Below are 14,070 nucleotides of genomic sequence, written 5' to 3'. Positions count from 1 at the left end.
GAGTTCACGAAGGGAAAAGGACGATCGTTCTGACAGAAGAGCGAAGAGCGAAATGTAGGGGAGAGCAGCGAGAATGGTGAGCTGAGGGAAGTGAAGGAAGTGTCCGTGTTTCGAAAGAGAATAGTCGACAATTCCGCTCGTGGGTTGATTCGTCTTGGCCTTCAGAGAACTCGCCGAGTCCGCTCGACGACAAAGTGGTTGTGTGGTGTGTAAAGTCGAAAGATATGGGAGAGGTACGGGTAGAATGCGAGAGAGGTGTTGTATATTTTCTGGTTTTCGTGGTTTTCGAGAATCGCCTATTTCAGGGAGTTTTGTCTCGGTGTTCCAGGTCTTGAGGGTTCTATTCAACATTCTCCAGTCATTCGTCAGTCACTGTAAGACAAAGACGCGAAGAAAAGACGGGCCTTACCAGGAGTGATTCCGTCGACATCTTCTCCCGCAAAGAATCGAATCCTCAGTCGGTGGAATACAGGTAGCTTCGGTGCGAGTCCAACGAGGACCAATGCGAGTAAGTTGAGGGTGAATAACCAAGGATGAGAATCGTATCTCGTGTAATGAGTTGAAACCAAAAATCTACGTAATCCTCGACCGGCTTAGTTTCTCGCCAATGTAAGAAGCTAAAGAGAGTGGAGAGCTTACAAGACGATGGGTAAAGTTGTCAACCATTTCTTTGCGGGAGTATATTGAGCTCCCGAATCGATTTGTTCCCATAAAGTTAAATTATCGTAAACTCCAGAATTATTCGTCATGTCGAATGGTACTCCCGTCACGTAATGGAACAGAATGTATGTCACCTACTCACAACTCATTTATCAGCTTGAATGCGCCAGAAGAGAGAGAGAGGAGAGGGAAGGGAAAGGGACGAACGAAGAGATAACCGAGATTCGCAGTCGTCCATGTCACGTCTTGAGTGATACCTGGTACAGTCTCTAATAGGACTATACCTAATGCGATCAAGACTACGTGAATCATCCATGCACCTAGACAGACAAGAAGAGAGAGAGATCGATCAATACGCGGCCCCGTTTTCTCTCCCTCTCTCGATCTACAGGCGCAAGTATGGAGAGAGTAACAGACAGATGAGTGATGTGCTAACCTTTATAGTTGACCCATTCCGCGTTGACGTTGTGCAAAGCTGCTTGATCCAACTGATCATCATAAGTTTCCTTGACCTCTGTCACGCTCACGATACTACTACTCCTTGCCCGTTTCGTTGCACTCGATCTCGATACTTGTGAAGAAGAGGAAGAAGACGAGTTGGGCAGTCCGTGAGATGAGGTTGATCGAGTGAATGAAGTCGATTTAGTCGGTGATAACGAAGGGCGAACGGGAGGGAGCGATAGTAGAGAAGAATTGGGTGATGTAGCCATCTTCTGCGATGTCTGGTTGACTCTAGTGGTGCGTTTGAGAGGAGAAGCGTGAAGGTGGAAGCGAAAGAACTTCTCTGGGAATTCCACTCTCGAGGCGGCGGTGAAGCAAATCTCCCTTCTCTCGCTTGCGATACTACAGTGTTCTGACAAGGTATTGCAAGTCTCTCAGATGCTCTCAATTAACGAAGGATGTGTATCTGCCATGTCGACCGCAAAACATTTCTTTTTCTTTTCGAGGAGGTTTCGCAGCATTCGATGCGGAGGCCGACTCTCCTTCCCTCGCATCAATCTCTGTGTCGGGACATAGAGGAAGTACACGTTGCGAAGCCAAAGCAGCGTACGGATAACCGAAAGGAAAAGGGGACTACCTACGAAGGATCGCGAATCAGTAAGGAAGGAAGAACAAAAGAAGTAGACTCAAAGGACTCACCGCCATCGACGTGAGACTCTACACCCCTAGACCGAGTCTACTCAGCAACCCGGGACCTGAGCTACCTTGCGTCCGTCGAATACCTTGAGCGAGATCCTTCGTTGCCAGTCTCTTGCGATTCCATTCCCACAATCCGTTCAAATAGATTCCTGCCATTCCCCACAAGACACCTTGTAGCAGCGGGAAGATGACCTAGTTGAACGCACGGAACATAGGTCAGTCGCCAAGGTAGCGGCGGCGGCGAGAGAAGAGAAAAGCGAAAATTTACCTGATCCCTGAACAAAACGTAACTCACCATCCCCCATTCTATTCTCAACGGACCCATCAACGCATCACTCTGATGAGTACCCTCAGCGTCTTCTTCAGTTCCAGCGGTTAATTGACTCGACGCCAAAACGACTTTTTCAACCGTTTCCAATTTCTCTTCATGTTCCTCCGTTTCCCTCTTCACTTTCTTGCCCATTGTCGTTGTCTTAGTCGAGTGTAGGAACGGTTTGATAGAACTTAGGATCCCTTGTTCGTAGCGTAGATCCGGAATCGGTGGAATCGGAATCTTTCCATCTCCTCCTGCTTCCTCTCCCTCAGCATCAGAACCCTCTTCTTCTAGATCTTGTAGTCGTTTCGCTAGTTTAGCTTCTTGACGTCGTTTCCAAGCTCCTTTCCAGCTTGGTTGTCCGGACTGAGCGTTCGCGGAAGAGGATGAGGTGGGGTCGGAGTTTTTTGGAGAAGAGACGGAGGTTTTCACGGCTTGACCGGTTGTAGGGTCGGAGGTTCGTTCGAAGCCGGGGATATGGGATGGGTCGAGTGAGCTACAGACAGAGAGAAGGAGGAAAGTAGGGATGATGAAGATGAGGTCAGGAAATCACAGTGAGCGATGGGAGGACGGCTCGCTCAGGCTACAGGGATAGAGAACTCACGTCATATTCAGTAGGCGAGGTTACTTGGTAGAAAGTGAAGCGAGCGGAGGAAAGACCCGAACCGTCCGAAACGATTTCGGGTTCATTCATTCCAGTTCACTCCAACTCGCTCAATACCCTCAAGGTCACTCTTGGTAGTGCGTGAGTACTTTCTGTGTATCTCTCGAACGTGCGCCCACGCTCACGATCTTTCCCCTTATCAGGTCTATCCGCCCTTCCGGCTTGGCGCTTCATCTCTTCCCGCGGTCCTCCCGGTCCCTCTCGAGCTCGCAAGGATGCTACGGACATCACTGCTGTCGATCCTGCTGTCGGCTGTTTACTCCCTCGGACAATCGACGGACCACCTTGAATCCCTCACTTCAGAAGACCACTCTCTCCCGTTCGTCGGTGCCCCTCTCGGACCCTGGTACAAATCGACCAAACTTGTCACCTGCGACCCGATCCGGATCACGTTCGGAGGAGGAGCCGGTCCCGCGTATTTCCTCGCCGTCGTGAATGGTTCGAGTGAAGCTTTACCTCCGAAAGATAACCTCACGGCAATTCAGGATCCAGATCAGGCGGACGTGTTCGTCAGCGTGGGAGTCATGGGGATTCCGGGGATGACGTGGTTGAGCTTGGATGGATTGGAGGAACAGGGATTGAAGGTCGGGCAATCGGTTGCTCTGAGAGTGATCGATGGCGACGGTCATGTCGGTTATTCGTTACCGAGGAAGATTGTAAAAGGACACCCGAACGAGTTTTGCTAGTGAGTCTCTCGTCGTCTGTTTAGACGATTTTCTGACACAAAATCGTGTTTTCCCTAGTTATCCCGGAGCGATCTGGCCCCCATCTCGATGGGACGGTACCCATTACTCTGCGATCCTCCTCTTCTTCTTTTTCGTCATCCCCTTCTCGATCTCCTACTTGACCGGCTACAAATCCCAACTTCAGGAAAAAGCTTCTTCGATCTTCGGTCACCTTTCTCCTAAACCTTTCATCCTCAAACTACTCGACAAGATCAGAGGAAGGGCGAGAAGATCCAGGAGAAGAGGAGGGAGCGGAGGGGACGAGACGGAAGGAGCGTTGCAGTTGGAGGAGAGACTGGAGAGAGGAGAAGGGGAGCATGAGTTGACGCATGTACTGGGAGGGGACGATGATGAGAGGACGTCGATGGAGGAAGATGAGGACCATAGTAGCAGACCGCTACTGAATGGAGGAGGGAACGGTGCGAGGAATTCAATGTCGAGAACGGAATCTCTGCCGCCGGATTACGAAGTACCCGGGTATGAGGAAGCCACGAGCGGAGGAACGGCCGGCTCGACAACACCGACGGATTCACGGATAAGGCTGTAATGACTAAGGCGAGGCGAGGAGGAAGCACGGAAGGAGTAAGATGAGTCGGTTTTGGATTTCGTCGGAAAGGACATGACTCGTCCCTCTTCTCCGCCTTCTTGCCCTCCACCTCTCTCGCGCAGCTCATCTTTGTAGTCTTGTTTTTCCTGCTGTTGTTTCGTTACTGCGTCGTTTGCAGCTGTCTCGCTTGCAAACCATATCATTTTGCGACCTCTCTTTCCCTTTTGCCTCCTCTGTCTCATATCATGTCGCTTCTCGCTGGAGAAGAATCAACGCTTGAGGCCCAGTAACTCCGAAGCAGCATTTGTTCCATGACAGCCGATCAACTCTGAGCGAGTTCGAAGAGAGCAAAGTAAGGCGAGTGATCGGCATCGCGAGACGGCGGTAGTCGGCGCGGCCGTGGGCGAGTCAGTTAATATGAGCTACTAGCGACTTCTATTGGCTCAGGAGAAGTGAGCGCAAGGTTGAGTTGGAGTTAGAGAGGTGAATTTTACAGAGAACCCTCCTTCTCCTCCCAGCGATTCACCGAACTCCAGCCCAACCAGCAAACTCGTACTCATAATGAGCGTATTTGCCTCTAACCCCTTCGCCGCCCTCGTTAGTCGCATTCTCCTCCCGCTCCCCGTTCCCTCCGAGAAGTTTGGAAAAACTATCTCCGTTCCTCCCAAAACTCATACGACCTGTATCCCCACTCCTCGAACGACCGGACGATTAGTTAGAAGTGATGCTGATGAATTGATTGAATTGATTAGGGCGACGACGGTGACGTTGCTCCGGCTCCTAAACCCGCTCCCAAGGCTGCCGCTCCTTCTCCCGCTCCTTCGGCCCCTAAGGCTGCCGCCCCGGCCAAGCAAGACCGCGCTCCTCGCTCGAACAACAACAACAGGAGGGCTCAAGGTCCTCGCGAGATCAACGCCGATGTTCCCGCTCCCGGTGAAGACGCCAAGGAAGACCGCGGTAAGTTCTCGCTCTTCGACTCGTTCATGATATCAGTCGCATGTGGAAAGTGTCTCGGAGATGGTGGGCGAAAGAACGAAGAAAAACGAGCGAGAATGGGTCCAAACAACGGAAAATGAAAACTGACATTTTGATTCGTTTCTTCGCATATTCTCAATTACTCTCGACCTCCTTTGGATGCACTCGATATCACAGCCAAGAACTTTGCCCGATCTGGAGGACGAGGTGGTCGTGGTGGAGCTCGTGCTCCCGGAGGAAACCCCCGTGGAAACGCTGGAACTTACCAAGGAGGAAACCGCCCTCGCCGTGAGAACGGAGGAGGACGTCCTTTCGACCGTCAATCCCAAACTGGCCGAGTGTGAGCGAATCATCTTCGAACATACAGAGAGAGAGACGAACGAAAGCTGACCCAAGTTTTGCATTTTTCCTTAGTGACTCTGAAAAGGCCGAAGCCGCTGGATGGGGAGCTGACGAGGGCAAGAAGGAACTCGAGGCTGAAGTTCTCGCCGAAGGTGACGCCAAGGAAGAACAAGCCGAAGCTGCTACCGGAACCGCTACCCCTGTTCGCGAAGCTCCTGTCGAGGAGGAGGACAACACTCAAACTTACGAGCAATACCTCGCCGCTCAAGCCGAGAAGAAGCTCAACATTGCTTCCCTCCCCGAGGCTCGCAAGGCCAACGAAGGTGTAGACGACGCTCAATGGGGTAACGCTACCGCCGTCACCAAGAAGGCAGACGCCGAGGAGGAATGGCTCATGGGTGCTCCCGTACGTTTTTCTTTCCTTTGTCTGAACGTGCGAGAGCGTAATTAACGTCGAAACTGTCAATTCGGAATGAGCAGAAGACCGCCTCCAACAAGACCAAGGCCAAGAAGGAAAAGATCTTCCTCGAAATCGACGCTCCTATCCGCAAGCCCACTGAGAACTCTCGTGGTGGACGAGGAGGACGTGGTGGAGCTCGTGGTGGACGTGAGGGAGGACGAGGACGAGGACAAGCTCGTGGTGGAAACAACAACAACAACAACTCTCGAGGTCCCCGTCAATCCGCCCCTGCCGTCTCTGACGCTTCGGCCTTCCCCGCCCTCGCCTAAACAGCTTCTTCTCCAACAACAAAGACGATAAACCCCACTTCTTCCTTTTGTTCGACTCTCTGATCGACGAAAACCTTCACTTCTGTTCTGTTTTTTCCCACTTTCCATCTCCAGTTTCGGTTCTCTTCCCCGTCCTTCGACCGTCGCTCAACTGAAAGAAACTCCTTCGTCCTATCATCTTCCTCCCTCTTCGCTCTTACACCCTTCACTTCGCACATCTCATCTCCTTCGGTACCAAATCTCCTACTATTCCTCGCCTTTCTTCCTTCCTCCCTCCCTTTTTTGAACAAAAAACCATGAATCGATGGCCTCTTCTTGATTGCAGCAGGTCATTCTGTTTTTGAAAAACTCTCTCATTCTGAATCCATTGAACGAGACAGTGAGAGGGGAGAACTGGAAAGCTTTGACGAATTTTTCAGTTTCAAATTCTTTGCGCGTCGCATCTCTCCGCGACAGCATCGCGGATTCTCCAGGAACTTTCTTGTCCTTACGTGGCGAGTTGCTTTAGCGTAAGGGGTCCACTCACGCCCCAGCACGAGAGTCAGTTCGGTCAAGTCCGTTGTCGGACCATTCTTGCGCTCTCTTGTTCTGTCGATTTCGTCTCTCTTTTCGAGATGCATTTGCCGCTCATGTCGAGTTTGGACGTCTCAGGAGGCGTGGCATCGACTTCGACAGGCGACTGCAAGTCCCGGACGACTGAATCGGGATCAAGTTCAAAATTCCTCTCCGCTTTCACCGCGACCAATACTTTTCAACATCCGCACGTCACAGAAGACACCAGGAACTCCCGAGATGAGAAAGATGACGCAGTCCAGCCAGGTCCTGCGAAGAGACCTCGTTTACCGCGGTGAGTAGCTCTTCGACTTATCCATCACTCAACTTGGCGGGCTGAGAATCGAATGAACGAGTCAATAGGATAGCAGAAGCTTGTATCAGGTAAATCATACCGCTCTACTACGACTCTGGCCTATAGCCTTGTGTCCTCTTCGGTTCTCCTTTCGAGTACAAATTCACATCTTCCTCCTTTCCCTCAGATGCAAGACTCGGAAGCAACGCTGTGTCAAGGAAGCTGGAGCAGAGATCTGTAAGAACTGCGATGGAGCCAAGTCAGAGTGCATCATTGCACCGAGGTGGGTACCATTTTCGGAATTTCTCTCTTTGCGATTTGCGAAACTCGCGCTCATTACGAATCGCTCCTACTCTAGAGCTCGTCGAAAGAACGCACGGACTATCTCTCAATCTAACTCCCCAAATCGACTCTCCCCTGCACCTCGCTACGCCGCGCCTTCCCCTTCTTCCCTACAAAACTTGCTTCGAACCGATGCTCCTCCCTCGAACCCCGTTTCCGCCTTCGATGCCTTCGCCAACGACTCGGAACCACCTCGTCCTTTTCTCACACCAGCAACTGCCGACTCTTGGTCCCCTTCCTGTTCTTCGTCTTCACAATTTGCGAACGACTTTAAGAAAGAATGCCCGCCACTCGTCCATCCGAATTCGTGCTGGCCTCAACCTCACGGTCGCGGTCAGACTAACGGCTTCAACGCTCCGACTTCGGACATTCGATCACCAAAAGCGACGGAACAAGACGAACAGACTAGCGAAACCTTCATCCCGAATGTCGAACAACGGCCAAACTCTCGAGGGAAGGCAACGGCGACAGGTCAGAACTATCAGGAGGAGGAGGCTCGAGTTACTTCGGAAGATAACGATGGGAGGACAAGCGAGAACGAGGAGAATGACCAACACGAAGCGGCGAAAGGAGTCGCTTTCCTCTCTCTCAACGCAGGTGGAAACCCAATCTACGTCGGACCATCTTCAGGCTTCTCGTGGGCGAGAATGGTGATCGGAGGAATGACGGGAGCTTCACGGGCCGAGGGAGGGAACTACAGTCCGACAAAGTCAAAATTCGATACTCGAGCAACGTTCGACTCTTCCAATACTCAAACGTCTTCTTCGACCCCTCTACTTTCAGATGATGCTCTCGAAGGGATCTCAGACGAGTTAGCGAATCGGATCTACCAGGCAGTTTACGAGTTTGTGCAGGTTCGTGCGAACTGACGCTCACCGTTTGGCTTTCAATAGCGGAGACTGATCTTGTCCTGCATGATTTACAGTCTCAATTCTGCTTCCTGGATTGGCTATGGCTTCGCTCGATCTTTCCTCATCGCGTCAAAATCTGTCGAGCGGCCAAGGCTCAAGGCGCCTCGAAGGCGACTCAGACCGGTTCGCTCTCCTTTCTTGCTGTCATCCTTCGGAGATCATTGAGCTGATTGTTATCGTTCGAGCTCACAGCGACGTTTTTCATCTGGATGATTTTTGCACTCGGGTCTCGCCTTTTAGCTCAACCTATCGCCGGTCTGGCCTCTCCCGAGAGCTACTACGCGAAAGCTATGGATCACCTCGAAACGATCGTAGGATTGCACGACCTGAAAAACGTTCAAGTCAGTTTCTGCGGTTTCGTTCCTATCGTTACTCGCTGACCCGAGCTCACCGTGACAGGCTCTTCTGTTCATGGTTGTATATTCCTTCCAAGCTCCTTCAGCGCCCTCGACTTGGTTCCTAGCGGGTATTGTCGTCAGTCAGGTTCTCTCGAGTCTGCCTCGTTTCGAACCATGGTTGACGAATTCGTTTCGACAGACGCGACTTTGCTGTTCTCTAGGTCTGCATCGCAAGCTACCCAAAGTACAAGCACGGCGACTGAGTCCTTACCTACTGTGAATCAGTTCCTCACTGGGCCAGCACTCTCTTGATTGACTGATCGTTCTCTCTTCCTTGGTTCGCAGTCAACTCCGGCGAAGAATCTTCTGGTCCGCCTACGCGATCGATCGAATGTTGGCGACTTCTCTGGGACGGCCGATATCTATCCCAGACGAAGAGATCGATATTGAGCTTCCTCTCGATTGCGATGTCGAGAGCTTGAACGTCAGGGAGTCTCGAGCCGTCTCAGATATGACGAGCTCTTTACACTTCATCGCTCTCAGTCGACTCGTTAGTACGATACGAAAACGAATCTATCGGCTCGATGAATTTCGATCGAAAGAACCGTCAGATCTCCTCCAAGCCCTCGACGACTGGGACGCTCGCATCCCATCAATTGCGAGCGACTCGACATGTTCGTCGGCCCCTTGCTGTACGAGGGACTGGTTTCTCTCGAAATCGATGGACGCAAGACTCTGTCTCTTGCGACCTCTCACCGCGGACAAAGAAACGGCGAAGTCGGAACATCTCAAGCTCCTCGCCCTCCGTGCTGCCGAAGCTTGCGAAATACAGTGAGTTTCTCGTCTTCGTCGTCCCTTCCGCTGGGTATTGCAGAGCTCATCGCATGACTCACATTCGCAGGAAACGATTGCATCAAAATCCGGTCGGGACTCTTTCGCTCGAAACTCTACGAACTGTCTTTCTGAACGGTCTCACTCTGCTACATGTGAGTCAGGTCATCTGTTCTTTAGTTTGCGAGAAACGAGTTGCTGAGTCATTCTTCAACGATTTCGCGAACAGTCTGCTCGACTCTCGCCTCCAGCACTGACCCCGACAATTCTGCAACGGGCGATCAGGTCCTGCTCGAACACGTTGTATACGTACTCTCAACACTTCCGAGGTGCAGCGACCTACTTCGAATGCTTTGAAGAGCTCGCCTCGCTTGTAGTCGATCCAGCTTCTTCGACTCCCGCTTCATCTTGCAACACTCCGCTCTTCCAATTATGGGAAGAGATCCCTTCCGTCATGAGTGAGCCATCCTCTCGACATTACTCAACGCTAGAAGCTGATTGTTCGTTCTACAGCTCACGAATCTGGAGAATCTTTCGCAAACTTGCTCGACTCACTCGGAGTACCGTTCAACGACTCGTGGAATCAGTACTTTGATGCGACAGGTCTGGGGAATGATATCACATATTCGGAAACAGGGTTCAACGTCGACCCATTCGCATCGGGAGGGTCATTGGCAGGAGGAGGACTTTGGCAGTAGCTCACTCTCTCTCACTTGCCCTCGAATCGCAGCCCCTTGTTCCTCGCCTTGATTGTCGTGCTGTGTCGATCGGACGAGCTACCTACAACTCTCAGCTTCAGGCTGACCAAAGAAGGCCTCTGTTTGCGAAACGAAGAGTTTCCGCGCGCTCGAGTCTCCTTCGCTTCCATCCTTGACTCTCACGCTTCTTCCCCCGCCCGCGACTACTCAATAGCTATCGAGCAACCCATGCAGCTGCCACGTTGATCCAGCCCTTACAATGGATTCAACTGTCTTAACACCTCCTGATCGAAACACCCTCTCGTCTATGTTCACGGGCTCGACGACCGCGCTCGACGAGATCCCAGGACACTTCAACAATCAAGCTCCACCGACTCCCGCTGCAAGCTCCCGTCGCACTCAACCTCCTTCGATCGCGACTTCGTCTTCATCTCCCAACTCGACTCCTTCCTTTCCTCTCTCATCGTTGACTCCTACGAGTAGTACAGGGCAAGATATAGAGGCCAGCAGTGTGTCGACAGGACGACGAACGAGGACGAGCACAAATGGGGCTCAACTCGCTTCCGAAGGGAAAGAGGGCTCTGCTGGACGACCGTACAAGGAAGATAAGAGACCGAGAAGACTCGTGCTAGAACGCTTCAGCTTGTACGAGACAAACACGGTGAGCACGCTCTCGAATCTTGCGTTCTCGTGACGAAAGAAATCCATTTCTCCCTGGCTCTGAGCTGACTCTGCTGCACTCTTGACGCTTTGACGACGACGACTTCAGAAATACTACATCGTAGCGACGAACCAAGCCGACGATCGTTACCGAGTCCTCAAAGTAGATCGAGCCGTCTCTCCGACTGCTCCTCCTTCGGTCGTTTCAGCAGAAGATCACGACGAAACCGAATCGACAGATGATCAGCTCTCTATCATCGAAGACGCAACAATCTACACGAGGGAAGAGAAGGACCAACTGCTGGAGACGCTCGCGGCAGGCAATCTTGGAGGAATTCAGCTTGTCGAGAAATCATTCTACGGGATAGCTGGTGAGACTTCTCTCGTCTATTTGACAGCAGTTCAAATAGGATTTGATTGACAGGCTCTCACAGGATTCGTGAGATTCACTTCGACATTCTACATGGTTCTCATCAAGAAACGAGCTGCGGTTGGATTGATCGGAGGCCATTACATCTACCACTGCGAATCGACCGTACTCCGTCCCATCACGCCTTCTTCGTCGGGTGTGAGCGCGGAAGAGGCTCGTCGGATCACTGCTTTTCAGAACGTTGATCTCAACAAATACTTCTACTTTTCGTAAGCTCTTCCAGCCCTCTCTCCTCGCGTGTGATACAACGCGTCGAGCTGACCAGTTCGACTATAGCTACACGTACGATATCACTCGAACTCTGCAGAACAACTTCACTCGCGCTCACGAGACGGCTTCTCTCGATTCGTCGGTCGAGCTCGAAGACTGTCCCCCTCGATGGAACGACAAGTTCGTCTGGAATCACAAGCTCCTCGTCCCGATGCTCCAACATCTCAAACATGATAGCCCTTGGGTGTTGCCGATGATCTACGGTTCGATTGAACAAGCGAGTGAGTTCCGCTACCCTTTCTTCTTTCTCGTAGAAGTGGAGCATACTCACTTTGTCTTGTTCGCGCTACAGAGTTGTCTGTCTTTGGTCGGACGATATACATCTGTCTGATAGCTCGCCGTTCAAGGCATTTCGCAGGGGCTCGATATCGTCGTCGAGGAGTGACCGAAGATGTGAGCCACCTAATCTCTTCCCTGAAATCGCTCTCCGCCCTGGCCTTTCCGAGCTGACTCTACATACTTGAAATTTCAGGGCTTCGTTGCGAACGACGTCGAATCTGAACAAATCGTCGCCGACGCGCTCACGACTCCCTTTTTCGTCCCAAATTCTCATTCGACTACCGACCCGTCGAAGCCCCCTCCTCCTGAGAACCGCTCTCCAAGTCCTCGCTATACTTCCTACGTTCAGATTCGAGGCTCGATACCGGTCTATTGGAGTCAAGAAACTGGAAACTACAAACCCCCGATCGATATCGCTCCTCGAGATCCATTCTTTGCCGCTGCAGCTCGACATTTCGATCATCTATTCGAGCTCTATGGTGCTCCGGTTGTCATCTTCAATCTGATCAGGGTGAGCTCGTCTATCGCTGTTGCTCTTTCTCTCGGCTGACGGCAATTACCTTGTTATCCCAGCGCAAAGACGGTCAAGAATCGACTCTACTCGCCGAGTTCGAAGAATGCGTCAACTACCTTCGTCAATTCCTGCCAGACAAGAATCAGCTTCGTTACGTTCATTACGATATCAAGGCCGCGAGGAAAGAGTGAGTTCTGTCATCGAAGTTTCTTCCCTTGAGAACCATTGCTCACGACCCTCACATTATAGAAAGAAAGACGTGATTCACGTTCTTGAAGAAAATGCTCAGGACGCGATGGAATGGACTCAATTCTTCCATTCGGGTCCCGAGGCACCTCGCCGACCAAAACCTTTACTGTGAGTCGGTCGTGAGCCACCTTTTCGTGGTCACGATACTGACTGCAGTCCTTCCCTGAGACAGTCCCGAAGTACCAGAAAGATCTCAACCTCTGTTGCAGAACGGTGTTGTGAGAACAAACTGTATCGGTCAGTCTCCGCTTCCCTCACTTGCCGCTTCTGACCGGGTGCTCACGGCCTAGCTCATTCCATAGATTGTGTCGAGTGAGAGAAAGATTCCCGTCTCGGACATGCAGTGCTCGATCGGCTGACTCCACGGAACTCGCTTTCACAGTCGAACCAACACGGTTCAATTCATGATTGGCAAAGTTGCTTTGGGCCATCAACTTCGAGCTCTCGGTATCATCGACGATCCGAAGATTCCCACCGACAGCGACGCCTACTCTCTCCTCGCCGAACTCTGGAACAACCACGGAAACGCGATCGCCTTACAGTACGGAGGTAGTCACCTTGTCAACACGCTTGATTCGTACGCCGAACGACCTCTGTGGTCGAGTCAAGGCAGGGACAAATGGCAAACCGTTCGACGTTACTACTCGAACTCTTTCGCCGATGCCGATAAACAAGCCGCGATCGATCTCTTCCTGGGAGTTCAACCTGCGCTTCCTCCTCGACCTACATTCGGAGTCGCTGGTCCTCCTCGACGTCGTTCCTACCGTAAATGGTTCACTCCTGCGTATCTCGAACCAAAAATTCCGCCGGAAGAGATCGCGGCCATTCTACAAAGAACGATTGATGAGGACGAGGACGGTTCTTCTGATTACTGGAGGTCGTACTATCGTCCAAACCTCTTGACCTCACTCGCGATTCACTTTGGTTACACGATTCTGAGCTCGTCGAAATTCAGACCCGCCAAGTTAGTCGAACCTTCTCTCTCCTCAACTCCCTAATTGAGCTGACTTTACTCGTCGACTGCAGTACCGACGATTACTCACCATTCGCGACTCGATCGAATATCCACAATCCTCGGTAAGTTGCTAGCTATCTGCTCCCTCCCTTGAACGTTGAAGCTGAGGTTCTTTCCCTCCTTATTCTTAGACTCGGCGGAGCTGGACCTTTCCGTTATCTCCTTCAAGGTGTTCACGGACAGAAACCTTCAGCTCCCGGTCCCTCTGTAGTTCGACCATCTCGAGTTCTCCCCGCCGTTCTAACTGAAGATCGATCTCCCTATGCGACTGTACCTCCTCCTACGACGACCGCCGGACTCGCCGAACACAACCTTCGACCTCTCGTTCGTTTGGAAGAAGCTCGCGAATACGAAGCTTGGGTCGGTCAATTCGATCGACTGTCATTGTCGCAGGACTTGAGCGAGAAAGATCGATTGCTCTACTCTGCCAAGATTGAACTTGCGCGGTCTGCAGGACTCGGAAAGGACGGTCAAGTCAGTGAGAAGGACAGGAATTTGTACTACTCGGTCGCGAATCTTGGTTGATCGAGGGTCCTTTCCAGCTGCTCGAATTTCGTTGTTGCGAAGCGAGTTTTTCGATTTGGTCTCTTT

General features: G+C 51.7%; 6 protein-coding genes across 6 annotated transcripts; 4 read left to right on the top strand and 2 right to left on the bottom strand.

The window, feature by feature from the left end:
- Positions 1-296: 296 nt before the first annotated feature.
- Positions 297-1,370, bottom strand: JCM6883_004341 (ORMDL family protein; the record flags this gene model as incomplete). Its single annotated transcript, XM_076633057.1, has 5 exons — positions 297-340; positions 410-573; positions 640-794; positions 868-980; positions 1,097-1,370. 5 exons carry the CDS (start codon positions 1,368-1,370, stop codon positions 297-299), a joined length of 750 nt encoding a protein of 249 aa, XP_076486971.1.
- Positions 1,371-1,818: 448 nt separating this feature from the next.
- Positions 1,819-2,722, bottom strand: JCM6883_004340 (uncharacterized protein; the record flags this gene model as incomplete). The annotated part of the gene is made up of 3 exons (XM_076633056.1): positions 1,819-1,992; positions 2,069-2,609; positions 2,718-2,722. The coding sequence occupies 3 exons, from the start codon at positions 2,720-2,722 to the stop codon at positions 1,819-1,821; spliced, it is 720 nt and encodes a 239-aa protein (XP_076486970.1).
- Positions 2,723-2,992: 270 nt separating this feature from the next.
- On the top strand, positions 2,993-4,049 carry JCM6883_004339 (uncharacterized protein; the record flags this gene model as incomplete). Its single annotated transcript, XM_076633055.1, has 2 exons — positions 2,993-3,462; positions 3,521-4,049. 2 exons carry the CDS (start codon positions 2,993-2,995, stop codon positions 4,047-4,049), a joined length of 999 nt encoding a protein of 332 aa, XP_076486969.1.
- A 561-nt stretch (positions 4,050-4,610) lies between these two features.
- STM1 (Stm1p) lies at positions 4,611-6,095 on the top strand (the record flags this gene model as incomplete). The annotated part of the gene is made up of 5 exons (XM_076633054.1): positions 4,611-4,646; positions 4,802-5,006; positions 5,202-5,364; positions 5,439-5,772; positions 5,847-6,095. The coding sequence occupies 5 exons, from the start codon at positions 4,611-4,613 to the stop codon at positions 6,093-6,095; spliced, it is 987 nt and encodes a 328-aa protein (XP_076486968.1).
- A 614-nt stretch (positions 6,096-6,709) lies between these two features.
- Positions 6,710-10,062, top strand: JCM6883_004337 (fungal specific transcription factor domain-containing protein; the record flags this gene model as incomplete). The annotated part of the gene is made up of 10 exons (XM_076633053.1): positions 6,710-6,942; positions 7,301-8,138; positions 8,210-8,318; positions 8,388-8,536; positions 8,595-8,669; positions 8,733-8,809; positions 8,879-9,364; positions 9,435-9,519; positions 9,594-9,822; positions 9,878-10,062. The coding sequence occupies 10 exons, from the start codon at positions 6,710-6,712 to the stop codon at positions 10,060-10,062; spliced, it is 2,466 nt and encodes an 821-aa protein (XP_076486967.1).
- A 307-nt stretch (positions 10,063-10,369) lies between these two features.
- FIG4 (phosphatidylinositol-3,5-bisphosphate 5-phosphatase) lies at positions 10,370-14,004 on the top strand (the record flags this gene model as incomplete). The annotated part of the gene is made up of 13 exons (XM_076633052.1): positions 10,370-10,723; positions 10,832-11,093; positions 11,157-11,361; positions 11,429-11,643; positions 11,715-11,815; positions 11,895-12,212; positions 12,275-12,402; positions 12,465-12,572; positions 12,637-12,701; positions 12,767-12,776; positions 12,847-13,428; positions 13,491-13,541; positions 13,611-14,004. 13 exons carry the CDS (start codon positions 10,370-10,372, stop codon positions 14,002-14,004), a joined length of 2,793 nt encoding a protein of 930 aa, XP_076486966.1.
- Positions 14,005-14,070: the final 66 nt, after the last annotated feature.

Source organism: Sporobolomyces salmoneus (genome assembly GCF_050403485.1).
Source record: "Sporobolomyces salmoneus JCM6883 DNA, S_salmoneus_JCM6883_v1_ctg33, whole genome shotgun sequence".
Classification (NCBI taxonomy): Eukaryota; Fungi; Basidiomycota; class Microbotryomycetes; order Sporidiobolales; family Sporidiobolaceae; genus Sporobolomyces; species Sporobolomyces salmoneus.
The sequence above is the reverse complement of the archived record's forward strand: the minus strand, read 5'-3'. Positions and strand labels throughout refer to the sequence as shown.